Source organism: Gopherus flavomarginatus, chromosome 4 (genome assembly GCF_025201925.1).
Source record: "Gopherus flavomarginatus isolate rGopFla2 chromosome 4, rGopFla2.mat.asm, whole genome shotgun sequence".
NCBI lineage: Eukaryota > Metazoa > Chordata > Testudines > Testudinidae > Gopherus > Gopherus flavomarginatus.
Window position 1 is genome coordinate 107,377,240 of NC_066620.1, and position 23,038 is coordinate 107,400,277.

At 42.1% G+C, this 23,038-nt stretch overlaps 1 protein-coding gene across 1 annotated transcript in view; it reads left to right on the forward strand.

Moving 5' to 3' along the window:
- PLAGL1 (PLAG1 like zinc finger 1) overlaps positions 1-22,796 on the forward strand; it is an 81,243-nt gene extending 58,447 nt beyond the window's left edge. The window contains exons 3-8 of the mRNA XM_050949571.1: positions 9,150-9,305; positions 10,648-10,760; positions 13,018-13,167; positions 19,074-19,199; positions 20,110-20,606; positions 21,270-22,796. Coding sequence (XP_050805528.1) covers positions 9,150-9,305; positions 10,648-10,760; positions 13,018-13,167; positions 19,074-19,199; positions 20,110-20,606; positions 21,270-22,530 — 2,303 coding nt within the window. The 3' untranslated portion in view covers positions 22,531-22,796. The remainder of the gene's footprint in view (positions 1-9,149; positions 9,306-10,647; positions 10,761-13,017; positions 13,168-19,073; positions 19,200-20,109; positions 20,607-21,269) is intronic.
- Positions 22,797-23,038: the final 242 nt, after the last annotated feature.

Sequence of the window (23,038 nt, forward strand, 5' to 3'; positions counted from 1 at the left end):
TCAGCCCAGAAGAAAAGTCTGTCCTATCTCGGGGACTCTCTTTCTGCCCTGCCACCCCCACCAACATGATACAGTTCTGCGGCGATCTGGAAGCCTACTTTCGCTGTCTCCAACTCAAAGAATACTTTCAGGACAACACTGAACAGCGCACTGATACACAGATACCCTCCCACCAACAGCACAAGAAGAACTCCACATGGACTCCTCCTGAGGGTCGAAATCACAGTCTGGACCTGTACATTGAATGCTTCCGCCGACGTGCACAGGCAGAAATTGTGGAAAAACAACATTGCTTGCCTCATAACCTAAGTCGTGCAGAACGCAATGCCATCCACAGTCTCAGAAACCACCCAGACGTTATCATCAAAGAGGCTGATAAAAGAGGTGCTGTTGTCATCATGAACAGGTCTGACTACCAAAAGGAGGCCGCCAGACAACTCTCCAACACCAAATTCTACAGGCCACTTTCCTCACATCCCACTGAGGAATACACTAAGAAACCTTAACATCTACTCAGGACACTCCCTACACTAACACCGGAACAAATCAACATACCCTTAGAGCCCCGACCAGGGTTATTCTATCTACTACCCAAGATCCACAAACCTGGAAATCCTGGATGCCCCATCATCTCGGGCATTGGCACTCTCACTGAAGGACTGTCTAGATATGTGGACTCTCTACTCAAACCTTATGCCACTAGCACTCCCAGCTATCTCCGTGACACCACTGATTTCCTGAGGAAACTACAATGCATTGGTGACCTTCCAGAAAACACCATCCTAGCCACCATGGATGTAGAGGCTCTCTACACGAACATCCCACACACAGATGGAATACAAGCTGTCAGGAACAGTATCCCTGATGATACCACAGCACAACTGGCTGCTGAGCTCTGTGCCTTTATCCTCACACACAACTATTTCAAATTTGATGACAATATATATCTCCAGATCAGTGGCACCGTTATGGGCACCCGCATGGCCCCACAATATGCCAATATTTTTATGGTCCACCTGGAACAACGCTTCCTCAGCTCTTGTCCACTCACGCCCCTTCTCTGCCTATGCTACATTGATTACATCTTCATCATCTGGACCCATGGGAAGGAGACTCTGGAAAAATTCCACCACGATTTCAACAGCTTCCACCCCACCATCAACCTCAGCCTGGACCGATCTACACGGGAGGTCCACTTCCTAGACACCACGGTGCAAATAAGTGATGGTCACATTACCACCACCCTATACCAAAAACCTACCGACCGCTATGCCTTCCTTCATGCCTCTAGCTTCCATCCCGGACACATCACACGATCCATTGTCTACAGCCAAGCACTGAGGTACAACCGCATCTGCTCTAACCCCTCAGACAGAGACCAACACCTATAAAATCTCCACCAAGCATTCTCAAAACTACAATACCCGCACGAGGAAATAAGGAAACAGATCAACAGAGCCAGACGTGTACCCAGAAGCCTCCTACTGCAAGACAAACCCAAGAAAGAAACCAACAGGACTCCACTGGCCATCACATACAGTCCCCAGCTGAAACCTCTCCAACGCATCATCAGGGATCTACAACCCATCCTGGACAATGATCCCACACTTTCACAGGCCTTGGGTGGCAGGCTAGTCCTCGCCCACAGGCAACCTACCAACCTGAAACATACTCTCACCAGTAACTGCACACCGCACCATGGGAACTCTAGCTCAGGAACCAATCCATGCAACAAACCTTGATGCCAACTCTGCCCACATATCTACACCAGCGACACCATCAGAAGACCTAACCAGATCAGCCACACCATCACCGGTTCATTCACATGCACATCCACCAATGTAATATACGCCATCATATGCCAGCAATGCCCCTCTGCTATGTACATCGGCCAAACTGGACAGTCGCTACGGAAAAGGATAAACGGACACAAATCAGATATTAGAAATGGCAATATACAAAAACCTGTAGGAGAACACTTCAACCTCCCTGGCCACGCTATAGCAGACCTTAAGGGGGCCAACCTGCAGCAAAAAAACTTCAGGACCAGACTTCAAAGAGAAACTGCTGAGCTTCAGTTCATCTGCAAATTTGACACCATCAGCTCAGGATTAAACAAAGACTGTGAATGGCTTGCCAACTACAAAACCAGTTTCTCCTCCCTTGGTTTTCACACCTCAACTGCTAGAACAGGGCCTCATCCTCCCTGATTGAACTAACCTCATTATCTCTAGTTTGCCTGCATATATATACCTGCCCCTGGAAATTTCCACTACATGCATCTGACGAAGTGGGTATTCACCCACGAAAGTTCATGCTCCAAAACGTCTGTTAGTCTATAAGGTGCCACAGGATTCTTTGCTGCTTTTACAGATCCAGACTAACACGGCTACCCCTCTGATACTTGCTACAAAAGGTTGTGACTCTGAGAAATGTCCAGGTCATAGTGGATGGCTTTGCTGCAGTGGGATTCCCTAACTGTAGTGGGGCGACAGATGGAACCCATATCCCTATCTTGGCACTGGAGCACCAGGGCATCCAGTGCATAAACCGAAAGGGGTACTTTTCAATGGTGCTGCAAGCACTGGTGGATCACAAGGGACGTTTCACCAACATCCACATGGGATGGCCGGGAAGGTTTCATGATGCTCGCATCTTCAGGAACACTACTCTGTTTAAATGGGTGCAGCAAGGGATTTACTTCCCAGACCAGATATTAACAGTTGGGGATGTTGAAATGCCTGTAGTCATCCTGGGGAACCCAGCCTACCCCTTGATGCCATGGCTCATGAAGCCATACACAGGCAGCCTGGACAGTAGTCAGGAGTTCTTCAACAACAGGCTGAGCAAGTGCAGAATGGTGGTAGAATGTGCATTTGGCTGTTTAAAGGCGTGCTGGCGCACATTACTGACTTGCTTAGACCTCAGCCAAACCAATGTCCTCATTGTTATTGCTGCTTGCTGTGTGCTCCACAATCTCTGTGAGAGTAAGGGGGAGACCTTTATGGTGGGGTGGGAGGCTGAGGCAAATCACCTGGCTGCTGATTACACGCAGCAGACACCAGGGTGATTAGAAGAGCACACCAGGAAGCGGTGCGCATCAGAGAAGCTTTGAAAACCAGTTTCATCACGGGCCAGGGTACGGTGTGACTGTTGTTTGTTTCTCCTTGATGAAACCCCCTCCCCCTTGATTGACTCATTCCCTGTAAGCCACCCCCTCCTTCGATTACCGCTTGCTTCCTAAGGAACTAAAATCACTCTCGTTTAAAAATCATGTATTCTTTATTAATTAATTATAAAAAGAGGGCGAGAACTGACAAGGTAGCCCGGGTGTGGTTTGGGAGGAGGATAGGAGGGAAGGAAAAGGCCACTAAAAAAATTTCAAAATAATGACAGCCTTTTGGTTGGGCTGTCCACTGGAGTGGAATGGGCGGGTGCACGGAGCCTCCCTCCATGCGTTCTTAGTCGTCTGGTGGGTGAGAAGGCTAAGGAACATGGTGAGGAGGGAGGGTGGTTATACAGGGGCTGCAGCGGCACTCTGTGATCCTGCTGCCATTCCTGAAGCTCCACCAGACGCCGAAGCATGTCCGTTTGATCACGCAGCAGCCCCAGAGTTGCATCCCGACACCTCAGATCTTCCTGCCAGCACCTCTCATTTCGAGCATCTCTCCTCACATTCGTCCCTGCTATCCTCACGTTTGTCCCTCCTGTCCTCACGGTCACTGGCATCTTTCCTGCACTTTAATACCACGTCCTTCCACTCTTTCATTGCAGGTCACTTCCATGATTTCTGAGAACATTTCGTCTTGCGTCTTTTTTTTCTGCCGCCTTATTTGAGATAGCCTTTGGGATGGAGGAGGGAGACTTGAAAAATTTGCAGCTGCAGGAGGGAAGGAAAAAAGAGAGAGAAGTATTTTAAAAGATACATTTTACAGAACAATGGTTATACTCTTCCTGGTGAACAACACTATTCACCTTACATAGCACATGTGATCTCACTACAAGGTCGCATTTTGCTTCTTAATATTGAGTGCCTGCGGCTTTGGTGTTAGAGATCACAGACGCAGGTGTGGGCCTCAGAATTCGGCTTGCATGTGGCCATGGTAAGCCATTGTCTTTCGGCTTCTGCAGCTTTCATATATCCAGCGCCCTCCTTTCCCAAATAGCAAGCAAAGCCCGTTCAGTGCTGCTGCTTTCCTATTAACGTGCAGCACCGGAACCGCCCCCATCCAAATCTCTGGGATGATCGCTTTACCCCTCCCACCACCGCATGGCTGGTATCATGGAAGATCGCAGCTAGCCACCCTCCCCCTCACCACGTGGCTGGTAGCAGGGAAGAATCCACGGACAGGGGTAGGGTAGTGGTGGTGGACACCCCTAGAATTGCATGAAGCTCAGCGTAGAAGCGGCATGTTTTCGGCCCTGCCCCGGACCTTCCGTTTGCTTCTTTGGTTTTCTGGTAGGCTTGTCTGAGCTCCTTAACTTTCACACGGCACTGTACTGAGTCCCTGGTGTGGCCTCTCTGCATCATGGCCTTGGACATTTTTTCAAATGTTTTTTCATTTCGTCTTTTGGAATGGAGTTCTGTTAGCACGGAATCCCCTCCCCATACAGCGATCAGATCCAGTACCTCCTGTGCAGTCCATGCTGGAGCTCTGTTTCGATTCTCAGGAGACTGCATTGTTACCTGTGCTGATGAGCTCTGCGTTGTCACCTGTGCTGGTGAGCTCTCCACGCTGGCCAAACAGGAAATGAAATTCAAAAGTTTGCGGGGCTTTTCCTGTCTACCTGGCCAGTGCAGCCAAATTCAGATGGCTTTCCAGAGAGGTCACAATGGTGCTCTGTGGGATACCGCCCGGAGGCCAATACTGTCGAATTGCGGCCACACTAACCCTAATCCGACATGGCAATACCGATTTGAGCGCTATTTCCCTCGTCGGGCAGGAGTACAGAAATCGGTTTTAAGAACCCTTTATATTGATATAAAGGGCTTCATTGTGTGGACAGGTGCAGGGTTAAATCGGTTTAACGCTGCTAAATTTGGTATCAACGCGTAGGGTAGACCAGGCAAGACTTACAGACACTTGCCTAGGTTTCATTTAGCTCCGATGTCCATCTTTACTAAGAACTGTGATCTTGCTGATACTTCTCAGGCTGCTCTGATGACTCATTCTTAGATGCAGGAAGGACAGCACAGAAAAGTCAGAGAGGCAAGAAGAGGCTTTTTGTGTTGTTGTAAAACTAAGTTAATTATCTGGTTTTGTTTGTTTTTTTATCCCCTTCCCAGTGCTTTAGTATCCACTGAAAGTTTTTTTTTACCCGTCTCATGCTGATTTACCACTTCTTACCTCCCCAACTATGGTTATTTGCTTGTCCAAATAGTGGCTTCCTAAAAAAAATAAAAATTTAGGTCGGCATTTTCAAATCTAGTGCCAAAGGATAGGCCCCAAAGTCCATAGTTGGGTACCTGAATAAAAATGGCCTAATTTCACTGTTGCTAACACTTGTGATTTTATTACAAGTCTCATGATTTTTGATAATTTTTCTGTAGCTCAAGCTTCTGGAATAATTGAATATGTGAGAATCTCAGCTTTCATTTAAAATACAAAACAAAAGTAGGTTTCTAGCCCTCAATAATGCCAAAACTAACAGGAAAATATGAACCTGGAAAGTTTAAACATCATGAGGGAAATTGAAAAAGATCCCAATTTGTTATTTATTAAAGTCTAATGATTTTTTTTAGCCAGTCATGGTTTATGGTTTTTGAATGCTTGGGATTGGCAATACTGTAAATTTCAGAGATATTGAATTCCCATGGAAATAAATTGGAGTTTTGGGGACTCAGAACTTCAAAAAAGTCAGGACATTTTAATTTAGGTGCCTAAATATGAATTTTGGCATAAGCGTTCCATTTTAATTAGTTATTGAGCTTGATTCTGCTTTTGAAGGCATTTCTGGTTCCATTTGATTTCAAAAGGAATTATGCAGGAATTACCAGAGGGCACAATTTGATTGATTTCAAACTCATGTAATTACTTTGGAGTTTTTATTTAATACTGCATATATTACAGACACATCCTCCTAAGAAGTCTGGTAAGTGTTCTAAGTGTAAAGAAATAAATATTCATTAAGTTCAAATTTGGCCAGAACCTGCATACGATTTAAAAATCTCTTTCGACACATAGCCAAGATGCACTGGAATTTTTAACTATGCAAGTGCTCACTTTTATTGTACAATTGAGCATCTTAAAATATTCTGATTCCTCCCCATCATCTTGGGATGTACTTTCACCTTTGGTATGCAGAATTCTGTACTGAACACAGTTGCATAGTCCACCAGCATAGTTTAGTTGAAAGTTAACCAAATCATAAAAACTTGTGTGGAGTTTAACTGATCTGTTGCAACTGGTTTGTTTATAACATTGATAGATGATTTGCATTGCATATAGAAAGTGAGTATCTGGAGAATTTGAATGAAAGCTCATAGCTCATTTTCCTGATCTTCTTGAACAACATACTGTATCACTTCGATGTTAACTATACTCTTTAAGGGGACTCTATTAAATATTGGTAAACAAAGTGATTTTAAAATTGAAAAGGTTAAGCTGTGAGTATAACTGCCTAAATACTGTTAATCAGTCTTTTAAAATGGACTAAAATGGAAAGTTAATGTAGCAGGATTTGTTTTAAAGATAATGCTATCTGGCGGGGGGGGGGGGAGAAGAGTGAAAATAGTCTTTTGTGCTGCATAAGAAAACAAGCATTATACTGATTTGAGCATTCATCCATGTGCCTCAATAGGATTTTGTAGCTCCTTAAAAAAGGACAGTTTTATTCATTGTAAGAATCGTTCTTACCTGAATTCTGGAGTCCTTGGTAGTAAGCTTGTTTCTGTGGTATTAACTAAGGGCCCATTTCTGAACTGGTGCGCAGTCATTCAGCCACACGTTTCCTGCTGATCTTGGTATGTTAGAGCTTAACAGCTGTACATTGCACTGAAAATTTGATTTACAGTCATTAGTATAAATTATTAAACATGGACCTCACTTACAAATTTTAAGAACATGTGTATATATAGCTTTTGTGCAGTTCCTTTGAAGTTTGGCATTCAAAACATGTAAACAATTTTTTTGAGAATTCTGTGTGCATATATATTTCCCATCAACATGCAACACCTACATTTTTTTCAAATACTTTGGCAAATAAAATTGCATACCCACTTAACCCCATGCACAGACAATTATTTGAACCCTGTATCAAATATCTTTGCTAATGTCTTTAATTTCAGAGAAACTAATTGTCTTTCACATCAAACTGCATTCATGTTCTAGAATAATAGATTTATCATTTTCATTCTCTCTCTGTGAAAAACAACATAAACAAAGGCAGACAAGTGCTAAACAGGTCTAAATAAATGTCTTGATTAATCTGCTTTGATTTTTTGATGTCAGTTACCTGTTTCTGATGAAGTTGAGTACTCAAAATATCCAATCTTTTGAGGGGACATATGTTCCAAAGTACCCCCAAAATCTTTTCTAAACCACTTTAGTCTAACTGTAATTTTATAGTCCAAAAAAAGGATGTTTTCTGTGAATTACATGCCAAAATATTATAGCAATACTATGCAGTAAGACACCCTAAACAGGGGAAACAATCATATCCATAAAGGTACAGTCATAAAAAATCCAAAAATAGCAAATTTTCCAAAATAGTTTGATTTAATTAGTTCTCATTTTAGGTATAGTTTTTATGAGCAGTAAGGAGGAGACGTTAAGCTTTATTATGTTAATGCACAGTATAACTATTTTGTGCTAAGATCTATCAAGCCAAGCAAGTGGTCAGGCTGGGTCCTGAAGCTAAGTGCTTTAGGGAAATTTGTTGGTGATGGAGCAGGCCGCACATTTCCTTCTTAGTCATGACCGAAAGAGCCAGCAGGTTGGGCAGGTAAGGGGATGGGTGAAATTCTCGCCCAGTTTTTCTATGCAACTGCTAATGCAGAGAAAATGTTTTTGTTATGAGGTAGCACCTTGCAGCATTAGAGGTTGGGACAGAGATCCCCAACGTGTGGGACGCGCCCCCTTAGGGTGACATGAAGAACCATTGGGGAGGTGCTGCAGGGCCCGGGCCAGCCCCAATAGGGTCGGGAAAGGAGCACCACGCGGCCCCTTCCCGTCCCCCGCTCTGCTCCATTTCGGCCCCTAGCCGCGTCCCCGGCTCCTGGCCTCATGCGCAGCTCTCTCCGTTCCCATCATCAGCTGCTGGGCATGGCTCCATTCCCGAACTGGGGCTGAGGCTGGGGGCAAGGCTGGGAGTGGAGCCGCACCTGGCCGCAGGGCTGGACTGCTGGCCCCCACCACAGCTAGCTGTGGCTCCACCCCCACCTCCAGCCACAGCCCTGGTGGCGGCTCTGGCCCCAGCCCTACCCCCAGCTGCAGCCCCTACCCCCAGCTGGGCCTCCTTAACCCTGTCTGCCATGGCCTCACTCCTGACCCCAGCTCAGGGACAGTGGGGGGCATAGACCTCAAAAGTTTGAGGAGCGCTGGGTTAGGAGCAGTACTTTGATCTGTGCTGGCCTGTACTCCTTCTGTATGAGCTCAGGTAGTGGGAGCGTAGTACTGATTAGCATGAATTTGGCATGTGAGGATGTGTCTGCACTGCAATAAAAAAAAACCCAGTCCGCTGGTCTCAGCCTGTGGTCCCAGAGCCTGGGCTCCAGCCTGAGCCTGAACATGGACATTGCAATTTTATAACCTCACAGCCTGAACCTGAGTCAGCTGGCATGGCCAGCCACGGGTGTTTTATTGCAGTGTAGACGTATGCTGAGAGTGAAAGGAGGGGACAGATGTGACAAGTTTCATGGCAGCAGAAAATTCTGCAGTAAGGGGCAAATTCTGTGTCCATGGAAATGCAGAATTTTTTTTTGCGGTATGCCTCTGAGGTGGCTGTATGTCATTTGAGGGTGAAGTGAGCCCTGTATTTAGCAAGTGTATCAGTTTAAGTCTGCAAAGGGCTTTGGGATCCTCCAGTATGAAGGGTGCTATAAGAGCAAGATGTTATTTTGCAGTCTCCTTTTCATGCTCAACTTCTTGGGAATAGGGGGAGGATAGTACATTACTTTTGTAATTGGGAACTTTCTTCTTGGCTTATAGGGTGTGAGGACTGCAGCAAAAGCCTTATAGGAGAATGCAAACTCCATGGACCACTCTTCAGAGTTAAAGACAGGGTTATTCCCAGTCGAGCCCGCCTTACCCTACCTCACTACCTCACTTTGCGAGTGCTGGAGCTGCGAGCTGGGAACCAACAAAGTAAGTATCTTAGCCCTTTAAGCTATGCTTGGGAAAGAAGCGACAAAAAGGTACTAACACTGCTTGTTTTCAGAAGTAACTTAAAAGTGGCATTTTGTTCAGATAGTTCTAAACAGCCTATCTTAATTTTTGGTTGAGCACAGCTAAATCCCAGAACCCACCACTGATGGAGACAGAGGGACAGACAGACCAAACCTGAGCAGTGCTGTGACCCCGTGCACCTGGTGACAATGTCACTTCGTTTGGGGGTCCTCATTAAATATATTTCTACAGCCATTTCTAAGATTTCATAGATGTTATTCAAATTCATGATTTGTGACCTCCATGACAAAATTGTAACCTTACCTATAGGTACTTCACTTAATTGTGACATAGGCATGCAAAGGGGGAAAGAGGTTCAATAAACAAAGTAGCAATGAAAGAAACAAAATTCAGACGGCATACGAAGGCCCAGTACAATTCACCTTTTCAGCATCTAAAGTCAGCATTGTAGAAAGATTGTATTGTTTCTTTCAGGCCACACGATAGTTCACTGGAGTTTGGAGAGAGAGGGGGAATTACAAACTCCTTGCTAATTTACAGATACTCCCCAAAGATTGTTAGAGAACTCTAATTCTGCCTAGATAGTACTGCAGAAAATGAAGGTCTTCTGTGCAGTACTATCACTGTTAATATGGGGGAATAATGGAACATGTAAGATAGCTTACTTTGTACTTTCATAGCTATACACACTGATTGCTGGAGAGGACAACCTTGTCAAACATGCCAAGGTGCAGAACCCCCGGGAAGTGATATTTAGTAGCTTACAATAGCCCTGCTGATGCTCACATCATTCTGACTGATCTATACTTCTAGCCCCACAGTTTAATATGGAAAATTGGCAATTCATCGTGAATTAGGAGGTTTTGGAAATGTTACCCAGTCCCATTTTAACAGTGACTGAAAATTTTACCCATTAGAGCAGAGGTTCTCAAACTTTTGTATTGGTGACCCCTTTCTCACAGAAAGCCTCTGAGTTCGACCCCATTTATAAATTAAAAACACTTTTTATATTTAATATTATTAAAAATGCTGGAGGTGAAGTGATGTTTTGGAGTGGAGGCTGACAGCTCAAGATGCCCCATGTAATAACCTTGTGATCCCTTGAGGGGTCAGGACCCCCAATTTGAGAACCCCTGCATTTAGAAGTACTTGCCTGATTTATTCCTCAGCCTGAGTCTAGCAGAGGAATTCCATGTGTCCCTCCTATGTTACACTTGTTCATTTCCCTCAGTTGAAGATATTTGGGATTTAGATCATGATGTGCATATTCTTCTTAGACTGGTCTTATTTTTATTCACAGTCCTTGGAGTGTTTGCTAAGAAAGTTATACAGAAGAGAACACAATTTGGTCCTTATGTTGGGAAACTATCTACAAAACTTACCCACTATGATGACAACAGGCTAGTTCTACAGGTAATAAACTCAGAGGTTCAGGCGGGCTTTGGAGGATTTTCTTTGCTGGGTTCTAAACTAGTGCAGCAGGATTTGTAATATTTCAATTTTTTATTTATTTCTTTTTTAAGTGGCATAAGCATCTCTCTTTTTCCTATTCAAGTTTCATATGCAAGAGTATTCATACTGCACATGCAGTCATGTCCAAAGTTTCATGATTTTCAGGTCAGGGTAACTTTAATTGCCAACTGGTTTTCCAATTTTGATCTAGTGATGCATAATTTGATACAAACATGATATATGATGCAGACCAATTTGATCTTCTAGTGTAATGCTGAGGTGTGCTGGCTTGGATTTGCCCAATCTAGAATTTGTCCAATCTATTTTTAAAATGTCTATTGCCGGGGGTTCTGCTAGTTCAATGGGAGTGTTATTCCTCAGTCATTGCTGTTAGGAAATTTTCCAGAGGGTTTTAAAGAGCAGGCAGAGCTTTGGCAAAGTCTGTCCTTTTATATTTTTACTAACCAGTAATCCAGGCACCATTTAACTTTATAAAAAAACCAACCCACTCACACCAAAGATTAATCTTTTTCTGTGGCTGACTCAGCAATAGTGGCAGCAACTGGTTAAGGCACCTGTTCATTGAGGAAAACAGGATAATGGGGGCGCATTTTTTTTAATGTAAACCACAAGAGAGACAACCTTTGACATATTGCTTATATTGTTGTTGTCTTGTTTCTTTTGGTTATAATCTATTTAGCCATGTCTTCCTGTGAGTTTGTACAGTGTCCAGCACAATGATGAGAGCTTTTGGGCACTTCCACAATGCAAATAAATAATATGCATCTTAAAGTTGTGTACAGTTGTATCTAGGTATACCATCCTAATCAAGCACACCTTTGTTTAAAATTTAAAAAATACTTGTTTACAGTTATTAGCCTTGATTCCCTTCTGGATTACATGATCCACTGCTAGCCTAGCCATCTGCCTAGGGAAGGTTGCATTGGCATAGGACACTCGCCACCCCCACTGTGCAGGCAGGCTCATGGACAACCAGTGCAGTCTTGAAAGTGACCAGCAATAGCTGATACAATGCACCTGGTAGGAACCCCACTAACAAAGGCTGCCTATAGCCTCTGCCAGCAAGTTAAAGCTGTCCTCCGATGGAACCCTTTGGGAGGTTGACAGTGCAAACAACACCCACCCCCATTCCTCTGTCAGTCCCTCTATCCCCTTAAATATCTTAAGATTTATATTCTAAATGGCTGATGAATTACCTCATGAGAGAGAGAATGGCATGAGACTTTACCCTGAATTTCTTTCAGCACAACAGCAGGAGCTTTGCCTTCCATCTGCCAGAATCCTGAGTGTGACTGAGACCGGCCTTTATGCAGCAGAACTGTATTTTCATCAGCAACTACAATGTTAGATGAAAAGCTCCCAAAGGCAATGGAAATGTAGAGTGTTTCACATAATTGCTTCTTAACTCTCAAGAGCTTTCAGATGAGCAGTGGAGCAGATAAATGGCATATTTGTGCATGAAGTGTCAACATACTGAAAATGGACATACTGCTACAGCAAGACAATCCATCTTTCAGGGTATGTCACTGAAGGGTGACATCCTGGCAGCAGATCTGAAGCCTCTTGCCCAACACATTCCTTTCTTTTTCCATCTAAAGGAATCCAGAAGGAATAAAGTGAAGCAGAGAGAATGAGAGACTTTCCAGGCATTGTCATTCATTAGTATGATGTCCTTATTGTTATAGGAATACAACATGTGGTCAGTCAAGAGGGATGAGCGTTGATGTATCAATATACTGGATGTTATCCATTAGACTCATTATATTATTGTTCCATACAAAACAAAACTTCAGCACAAAACTGAAGGTTGAGATATCAAGCACTTAAGAAATGCATTATAGTTCAAAGCTTATCTTTCTCCATCTGCTTATGCTTAAACCTTTAAAATATCTTTTTACATCATTCTAAAAATCATTTGACAAATAATATAACCTGTAATTACATATTTCAAACAAATACCTGGTTATTTCTGTGCCTGGGCTCCTCAAAAATTGTACAGTCTTAACCTTTTTTTTTTTTTTTCCAGTTGGCTCATTTAAGTGTCATTTATTTTGTTTTTAAAAACATCTGTGTATGAAAGAAATATATAAAAAGCCCTGTCCCTGACTCAAATTCAACAGAAAAGTTTAGTGTGTTCCTTTCCACAGCTCTGTTGTAACTCATCCCTTCTCCCATAACCTCTCTCCTTTTTCTTTAGGTATTGAAAGACGGCAGAAAGTACTTTCTGGATGCTCCCAATGAAGACTGTGGTAACTGGATGATGTTTGTCCGACTTGCCCGGAACCAGGAAGAACAGACCCTTGTAGCCTATCAGTACGCTGGAGAAGTCTACTTCACAACTGTTAAGGTAGTTAAGGCTACACCACCTCCATGACTACCATTCAAATGATAGCTTACTGTACCCAAAAACTGAGGAGACTGGCTCACCTCATCACAGATGAGAGACTGATTATGGTTAAGTAACCTCTTCTCCATTACATACATCCCTTCATAACACTTAATGTTCAATCAATCAAACAGGCTGCTTATTGGGCCTTCTGCCTAGACCAGGGGTTCTCAAACTGGGAGTCGGGAGGTTATTATATGGGGGGGTCACAAGCTGTCAGTCTCCAAACCCTGCTTTGCCTCCAGCATTTATAATTGTGTTAAATATATAAAAATGTGTTTTTAATTTATAAGTGACATCTCACTCAGAGGCTTGCTATGTGAAAGGGGTCACCAGTACAAAAGTCTGAGAACTACTGGCCTAGGCCTAATGTGTCATGGAATCTGCTTCAAAGGATAGGAAAGACAATGATAGTGGTGGTAAAAAAAAAAAAAAAAAACAAAAAACAAAAAAAAAAAAACCACCACCAACTCAAATAGCATGGTTGATAATTGTAGTTTAAGCATGGCTATTATAAAAATATTCTTTTTAAAATCTGAATTGGTTTGTGCTGAGCTTGCTCTAGCACAGCTTTGCTCCGGAAAGGACAAACAGTACCTTTCTTTTCTTAGATATATATTGAAACAACTTTTTGGAGACCAGTTGCTCAGAAACTGGATACTAAACAGAAAACTCTGAAAGCTCTACAGTACTGAATACTATACTTGAGAACAGTGATTTAGTTAGAGACTTACTTTTCAGAATTTTTAGCACTGTGATCCTGTTGCAAGGTGACCAGTTTCTGAGAGATTCTCTGGATTATTATTTTTCTGAGAGAAACTGTATTTATAGGTGGAAATGAAATATAGCAACTTGCTTCTTGGGTTTGTTTGTTGTTTTGACCACTATAAAGTGGATCCTAAGACTACAGCAGCTGTAAATCTTGGTTTACTATAAGACTATGCAATTTTATTCTCTTACCATCTCACAAAGCTGAAGCTTTTCTAGTATTGGAGTAAATGTGCCAAATGTTTCTTGTTTTGCTTTATTTATTAAACCATATTTTACTTGAGCTACTGTATATCTTCTCTAAAGTAGGACTTTTTTAGAGGCTTAGGAGTTAGGAACTCACAGTATCTAGTACCAGCTCTGCCCCATATTTTCTGTGCGACTTTAGGCAAGTTATTTAACTGATTTCTCTCCATTTCTTCATCTGTAAAATAGGAATAATACTTGCCTACTTCACAGGAGTGTTGCAAGAATTAGTTAATGGTTGTAAAGTGCTTTTAAGATATACAGTGCTATAGAAGTATTAGTAGTATTTGGCTACGTAAGAAAGTTAGTGTAAAAAGTGACAGGTGGTAATATGTAACAGATTGTCACGTTGTCTTGTAGAGGTGAATAGATCTGTATTAAGGATTCTGGAGCAATCCATACTACTTTTGTGATTTTATACAAAATATGATTACATCTATGCTGTATAAGTGAAACTGGTAGTATCATCATTATTTGGAAAGCACAAAAATGCTTTTTAGGACTGTCAGGCGATTAAAAAAAATTAATTGTAATTAATCGCACTGTTAAACAATAATAGAATACCACTTATTTGAATATTTTTGGATTTTTCTACATTTTCAAATATATTGATTTCAATTACAACACAGAATACAGAGTATACAGTGCTCACTTTATTTATTTTTATTACAAATATTTGCATTGTAAAAAACAATATAAATAGTATTTTTCAGTTCACCTAATACAAGTGCTGTAATGCAATCTCTTTGTAATGAAAGTTGAATTTACAAATGTAGAATTATGTACAAAATATAACTGCATTCAAAAATAAAACTATAAAAATTTAGAGCCTACAAGTACACTCAGTCCTACTTCACCCAATTGGTCAGACAAACAAGTTTGATTACAATTTGCAGGAGATAATGCTGCCCATGTCTTGTTTACAATGTCACCTGAAAGTGACAACAAGCGTTCACATGGCACTGTTGTAGCTGGCATTGCAAGCTAGTTATGTGCCAGATGTGCTAAAGATTCATATGTCCCTTCATGCTTCAACCTTCATTCCAGCAGATGTGTGTCCATACTGATGACAGTTCTGCTCGATAACGATCCAAAGCAGAGCGGACCAACGCATGTTCATTTTCATCATCTAAGTTAGATGCCACTGGTAGAAAGTTGATTTTCTTTTTTGGTGGTTTGGGTTCTGTAGTTTCTGTATCTGAGTGTTGCTCTTTTAATACGTCTGAAAGCATTCTCCACACTTCGTCCCTCTCAAATTTTGGAAGGCACTTCAGATTCTTAAACCTTGGGTTGAGTGCTGCATCTATCCTTAGAAATCTTACATTGGTACCTTCTCTGTGTTTAGTCAAATCTGCTGTGAAAGTGTTCTTAAAATAAACATGAGCTGGGTCATCACCCAAGGCTGTTATAACATGAAATATATGGCAGAATGTATGTAAAACAGGAGACATACAATTCTCTCCCAAGGACTTCAGTCTACATTATTTATTTTTTTTAACAATCATCAGCATTGAAGCATGTCCTCTGGAATGGTGGCCGATGCATGAAGGGGCATACAAATGTTCAGCATATCTGGCACGTAAATACCTTGCAACGCCAGCTACAAAAGTGCCATGTGAATGCCTGTTCTCACTTTCAGGTGACATAAATAAGAAGAAGTCAGCAGTATTCCCTGTAAATGTAAACAAACTTGTTTGTCTTAGCAGTTGGCTGAACAAGAAGTAGGACTAAATGGACTTATGGGCTCTAATGTTTTACATTGTTTTGTTTGAGTGCAGTTATGTAACAAACAAACAAAAATCTACATTTGTAAGTTTACACTTTCACAAAAAAAAGATTGCACTACAATACTTGTATGAAGTGAATTGAGAAATACTCTCATTTTTACAGTGCAAATATTTGTAATAAAAATTATATAAAGTGAGCATTGTACACTTCGTATTCTGTGTTGTAATAGAAAACAATATTTTTGAAAAATGTAGAAAAACATCCAAAAAAATTAAATAAATTTCAAATGGTATTCTATTGTTTAACAGTGCAATTCATCACAATTAATTTTTTTAATCACAGTTAATTTTTTGTAATTAATTGCATCAGTTAACTGTGATTAATCAACAGCCCTAATGCTTTCTCTTCAAGGTTGTGATAATGAGTTAGTCAATCTATATTTTCTTGCATAATTTAAATGTTACAGGTCAAACTCTTTGCAAGTGTAAATGAGTGCTGTTCTATGGACTTCAATGGAGCTGTGCTCATTTATTTCAGCAGAAAATTTGGTCACACATATCTAACATGAAGAACAGGGTATGGTGGATTGAGTCTTACCAGCCTGGGTGTATTCTGCATCATATGAGAGGCTGGTTCAATAGTGACCTTGCTCCTCTCACTCCTGAGGAAAAGCATTGCTCACTGTATTGTGGGAGTGTGATGAACTGTTCCTGGGAGAGAGAGGGCCACTTGCTATACTAAAGCACACCCTGCTGTTTGCTTCACAGAGTAGCCATGGAGTTGGTCACAGAGAAAGCTATTTCCTACAGGCAAGAGAAAACACCATAAAAAAAAAATCTGTTAAGACTGGTAAAAAGTGGTGACACCTCCCCTCCCCTTTATAATACAGAGATGAAGATCCTTAAGATTCAGTTTGGAACAAAGAAAAGAAACTGCAATGAGACAAATAAAAATTACATGTACATATACACATTTTGTAGCAGCAGTTTTAAGTGACACTTATTTAGCTCTCATTTGCCTATTGAGTGACTAGAGGACACTGTTAGAGAATTTGGAGGAATACTACTGCAAACGACAAATCGCTACAACACACATTTTAAAAACAAAAATCCCACAGTATACAAGTGAGTAAGCATCATCCATGCTCAAAGTCCATCTGGCCACTTAAGAGTTTGTGTGTATTACCCCATCATTCCCATGTTAAACACTGAGGCTAGGAAAGAACAAAAATATTGATGTAAAGATGTCACACGTTGTAGCACAAGACCCAGCCATTGATCATCTTTGCTGTTTCCTCCACAGCAGCATGGAAATAATTTAAAGTATGTAAGAGTGAAATGCTAATGTATTTACTGCTGCTCACTCTGTATTTTTCTGTAATTTGCATTATTATTGGCTAAAGACATTATGATATAGTATTTACCTTAGTCTTAACCTCAGTGACCTTTGTTAAATTTCCTCCTCCCTGTCTTTAGGAATTGTACAAATAAATAACTGATTTTTCAACTCACATTGAACAGTTGTTCTTAAAAAAAAGAAAAAGTTGAATTTTGAAACTAAGCTGTGAACTAAGGTGCCTAGAGTAGCCCACATTGAAAATGCCAAGACCAGGGCAGGCTGCTAAAAGGAGAGCAGATTCTCCCAAAACTGTGTGACTGGTTGGTTAATCTAACTAAACTGTGCTCCTGACACCACACTGGTTATCAGGAAGCTAAAAAAAAGAAATCACTCAGCTCCCTTTGAATTTCAGTCTCTGGCTCCAAAACAGCAAATAGGTTCAGTAATGTGAGAAGTTATTTAAAACTCTAGTCACTATACAAAATGTTCTTCTGATCCCGAAGGGCCACCCACATAACCAGCTCAATATTAGGTTGGATCTTCCCCAAAATACCACCCTTCCAGCCAATCCTTTAGTATCTAAAACCAAAGGTTTATTAGAAAAGAATGAGAAGAGAGTCATTAAATGATGAAAGCAATTGTATACATACATAAGATTTCAAAGTCCATATATCAGGTTCTTAGCAGCACTGGTGAGTTTGCTGGCTTGTGGAGTTCCTCTGGAACACATCCAAAGCTTGGATGGGTCTATCAGTCCTTTGTTCAAAGCTTCAGTTCGTAGAGAAGTTTCTCCAGAGGTGAGAAGCAGGACTGAAGACAAAATGGAGAAGATGCAGCTGCCTTTCACTATCCTTTGCCATGTGGCCTGTACATCTTCTGTCCCAAACCCAAACTCACGGGCATGGAAGAGCTCTTCTAATCCCCTGTCCACAGGCATGTCCCTACATGTCTTGCTGACTCATAGGCAGGGCCAGTTCTACAGTTTTCGCCACCCCAAGCAGCGTACTGAATTGCCGTCGTAGACAGCGGGGGCAGCCCGTGTGCCCTTAGGGCGGCAGCGTGTTTCCGCGGTGGCAGCAGTTTCTATGTTTAGCTGAAGCTGCCGCTGACAGCTAAATATAGAAGCTGCTGCCGAATTGCGGCCGCCGCAGAAACGCGCCTGCCACCCTAAGGGCACACGTGCTGCCCCCGCTGTCCACGGTGGCAATTTGGCGCGCTGCCTGGGGACAAAACAACAGGGACTGCCACTCCTTGCAGATTGCCGCCCTAAGCACCTGCTTGGAATGCTGGTGCCTGGAGCCGGCCCTGCTCATAGGCATAGCTCCTGGCTTCTCTCAGTAGGTTCATTGTAGAGCTGATTTCCCTTGATTGGCCATCCAACAGTCTAGATAGTCCCAGACAGACTGGCCTCAGCAATGCCATCCAGAAACAGCACAGGTTGGAGATGCAGATATCATACATATTAATAACTCATGATACAAAGATGATACATGCATATAAACAAGGCCACTATACTTAGCAAATCAGAACTTTTCCACTGATACCTTACATGGCGCATCTTGTAAGATTCATTGCAATTCTATACTATTGGTATCAATAATATTATAAATGGTCACCCATATTCCATACAGCATCACATAAGCTATCAAGGGTTTAAGCAGATGTGAAGAAAACAGTTGCTGTAAAGGCAACAACTAGACTACCACCTGTTTTAAATAAGATGTAAACGTTTCCTCTAGAAACAAAGACAATACAAGTAAATAATGGGGATTTTTTTCCATTCACAGCCAATTGAACCCCACACAGAATTAAAAGTGTGGTATGCTGCAGATTACGCCAAGTTTATGGAAGCTTCTGCAGTTGTCATCAAAGAAGAATCTGATATCTGTGCTTTATCACCAGTTTTAACAACAGTAAGTGTCCAAGGACTGCATGCAGGCCAACACCTTGCCTCAGTTCACATGAGAGAAAATGATTGTCAACTAGTTCAACATTGAATTAACAGTTTCAATCAAATAAAGTATCTGGAGCTCTATTACTGTGTGTACCGTACTTGTACTCTAAACAGAGCACAATACAGTGTTGGCATGTAATGCTAAACTCTGGAAAGACTAACATGCTGGCATACGTTCTTGGGAAACTGAGTACACCAGTCCTTAAAATTCTCCTTTCACCCGTTCACTGCTCTAGCTTGTTATGTTCTAATTCTTTGGCATACATGTGCTGCATGTTACAGCGCCCGCCCCCTTTCTCCCCCCCCCCCCCCCAAGCGTTAAAGCACAAAAGCTATTACATCTCATTATTTTCTTCTTTCTCCGTGTCTCTATGGAGAGAGAGACACACACACAGACATATACCCTGCATTGTTGGCAGAATAATCCCACAGGCCCATGACTTCTGTACAGCTGCAGTATCACAGAATGCTCTCAGTCTAAAATTAAGTGGAAAACTTGACTCAGTCTTAACTATGGAACTGTGACTAGCACTTCCATAATAAGAACAAGCACAGAGACACTGAAAAAAAAAAGGGGGGTGGAAATCACCAACGGCTCAGCAAGAGCTAGAATAGCAAACACCAGACAAGAACATGGAAATAATCATTTACCAATCATTTGTTTTCATGCTTGTACACAGCTAAGATTAATATGTCTCCAACTGAACAGCAGTCTGGGTGGGACAGTTACGTGCTGTGCCTGCTCCTGTCACCGAGGGAAGTGAGAGGCCTTGGGACGACCAAAGACAACATAGGGCTGGTGAGAAGAATGTGACCTCTCTCTCTTTGTAATGGTTAATCTGAGGGAACTGTTTCTGTTCTCATTGCAGAGACAGTGTGCCGACGCTTGGATATGCTCCAATTGTAGTAACGTTTTTGGGACTTTAGCTCTGCTGGAATCTCACCAATGCATCAGTAAAGACAAAGCACTTCTCACCAGCTTCAGACCAGCAAATAAATTAGAACCTCTAAAAGCAAAGGGCAAAACCAAAGGCAAACTGAGTGAAACTGGCATGGGCGCAAGCATTGTCCAGTGCTATGGGGCCATTTCCTGTTCCCCTAGTGCAAAGTCTACCTGTGCCAGCTCAGGAAGTGTTTGCGGTTCCATTGTGAGATTTGTGCCTACATGGAGAAATGGTCAGTCTTCACTACTAAAGGAAAGAGAAGTGAAGCAGCCAGACAGTTATCACTGCCCACTCTGCGGGAAGATATTTGTTTCTGTTGAAAAGCTCACAGCCCACACTTATGCCCACACAGGAGAGCGTCCCTACAGGTGTTCCCAGCAGGGATGCACGAAAGCTTTCATTTCCAAATACAAACTGATAAGGTACATCTCCTGAAGGGATAGCAGCCCTTCCCAGTGGGGGTGTGGGGAGAAAAAGATGTATTTTCTTGGCATGCACTAGTGACAACTACTCGCTAAACTCCATTGGTCATATTTCTTTATAAGATGTTAAGATTTAAATAAATGCTGTTCAAGGTATGTGAATAAAACAGATTCACTGCCATATGTTGCTTATAACTATCCATTCTGATAGCGTGTGCATACACCTGAGACCCAAGTCAGGTTGGCTTATATATGGGTCCTTTCTTCTAAGGAACTTGAGCACTTCACAAACATTAAATTGATTACGTCTCACCTCACTTCTGAGAGTAAGTGTTATACCCCTTTTACAGATGAGAGAACAGGCACAGGGAGGATGAATAAGTGGCAGGACAATAGGTATTCCAACTCCCAGTCCTCTGTTTTCGGCACTAGCTATTCTCTGCCTCTCAAGTACAATTATGATTGCTATTCGAAAGGTGTTTCTTGCAGTAATGTTCATCTAGCTCTACAGACTATAAAAAACCCACTAGTTTGCTATTTAATAGAGTCTGGCTTTTTGAAAAAAACTGTTACCCTAGAGAGCGCAAGTGCCTTCACATTTTGAAACTGTATCCCACTTGTGTGCATGAGTTCTGTAAACATGTTGTTATTCTTCTGTCTTAGGCACTCGGCCACCCACTCTCCACAGAAATCTCACCAATGTGGTTACTGTGAAAAGACCTTCCACAGAAAGGACCATCTGAAAAATCACCTTCAGACTCATGACCCCAACAAAATGGCCTTCAAGTGTGAAGAGTGTGGCAAGAAGTACAACACCAAGCTGGGTTACAAACGACACCTGGCTCTTCATGCAGCCACTAGTGGTGACCTTACCTGCAGGGTGTGTTCCCAAGAGTTTGAAGGCACTGAGGTGTTGTTAGAACACCTCAAAACTCATGCAGGGAAGTCAGGCAGCAGCACCAAGGAAAAGAAACATAAGTGTGATCATTGTGAAAACTATTTCTATACACGCAAAGATGTGCGGCGTCACATGGTGGTTCACACAGGCTGCAAGGACTTCTTGTGCCAGTTTTGTGCCCAGAGATTTGGGCGCAAGGACCACTTGACTCGCCACATGAAGAAAACACATCCACAAGAGCTGCTGAAAGGCAGGTTGCAGAATGGTGACTTGCAGGGTCTCTTTGCCCCTTTCTCTCCATTCAGACTGAAGGAAGATGCCAGTATCCTGTCCTCTTTTCCTGAGAGGGCTTCTATGCAGCTTGGGCTTCCGAACACATTAGAAGCAGAAGAGTACAGCAGCCCACATATTCACTGTCAACAAAGCCTCCAGTCTACTCATCCCTTTGAACCTCCTCATTTGCTAAGGATGAGCTGTGTAGATAGTCTCTCAGCCACTCATTCTAAACCATCTCCACCATCAATTCCTGCCAACCAGAATCTTCATCGGCACAACAAATATGAACTGAGTACTACCTCATTTGCACCAACATCCCTCAAAAACCTATCCATGGAAGTGGATGTTAAAGCTCATAATGTGAATTTACTGGAGGACCTGGCTTTACCAGAACCTCACAAAGTCTATCTGGAAGAAGCTTCCTCGGGGGCTGCAGGTGATGCTGGCAAGTACATATTGCACAAGGAGACTGTGACAACAGTTGAATCTATTAGCATGCCCTCCATGGATCTTACTCATATACTGGGTTTCTGGCAGTTCCCTCAGAGTGATAACCAGAACAGTGGGGACATCACAATGGCATTTGGTCAGGAGGAAGCACCACACAGGCTGAGCTGCCTCAGTCAACAGCAAGGTGCACAGCTAGCTCTGGGTGGAGTGGCCCTAAACCAGCTTCATCATGTCCCCCATTCTTTTCCATCTAGTACAAATTCTGTAACATTGCCTCATTTTCACCATGCATTCAGATAACTATCACCTTTTTTAGGGCTCCTTTTTATACCCAGATTTGCAAAGGAGGAAAGCCCTAAACCATCTCGAACTTTTAAAAAGGACATTATAAATATTATAGAATGTTCCAGGAAGTAACAGAATGAATATATGTATTTTATATAATATTTACTAGTTTCGTAGCATATGACACTTGCAACAATGCCATATTTTCCCCTCAATACCCTCCATGTTTTTACAGTTAAACCAAATAGTTGAACTAGTGTTCTTCAGTGGAAATACAAATGTATCTATAACAGGCACAAAACATGATGGCTGCTATGGGGATGAGGGTGGGAAACATATATTTTTAAATGAGCCATGACTTGCAGTAATTTTATACCAGGGGTCGGCCACCTTTTGGAAGTGGTGTGTCGAGTCTTGATTCATTCACTCTAATTTAAGGTTTCGCGTGCCAGTAATACATTTTAACATTTTTAGAAGGTCTCTTTCTATAAGTCTATAATATATAACTAAACGATTGGTGTAT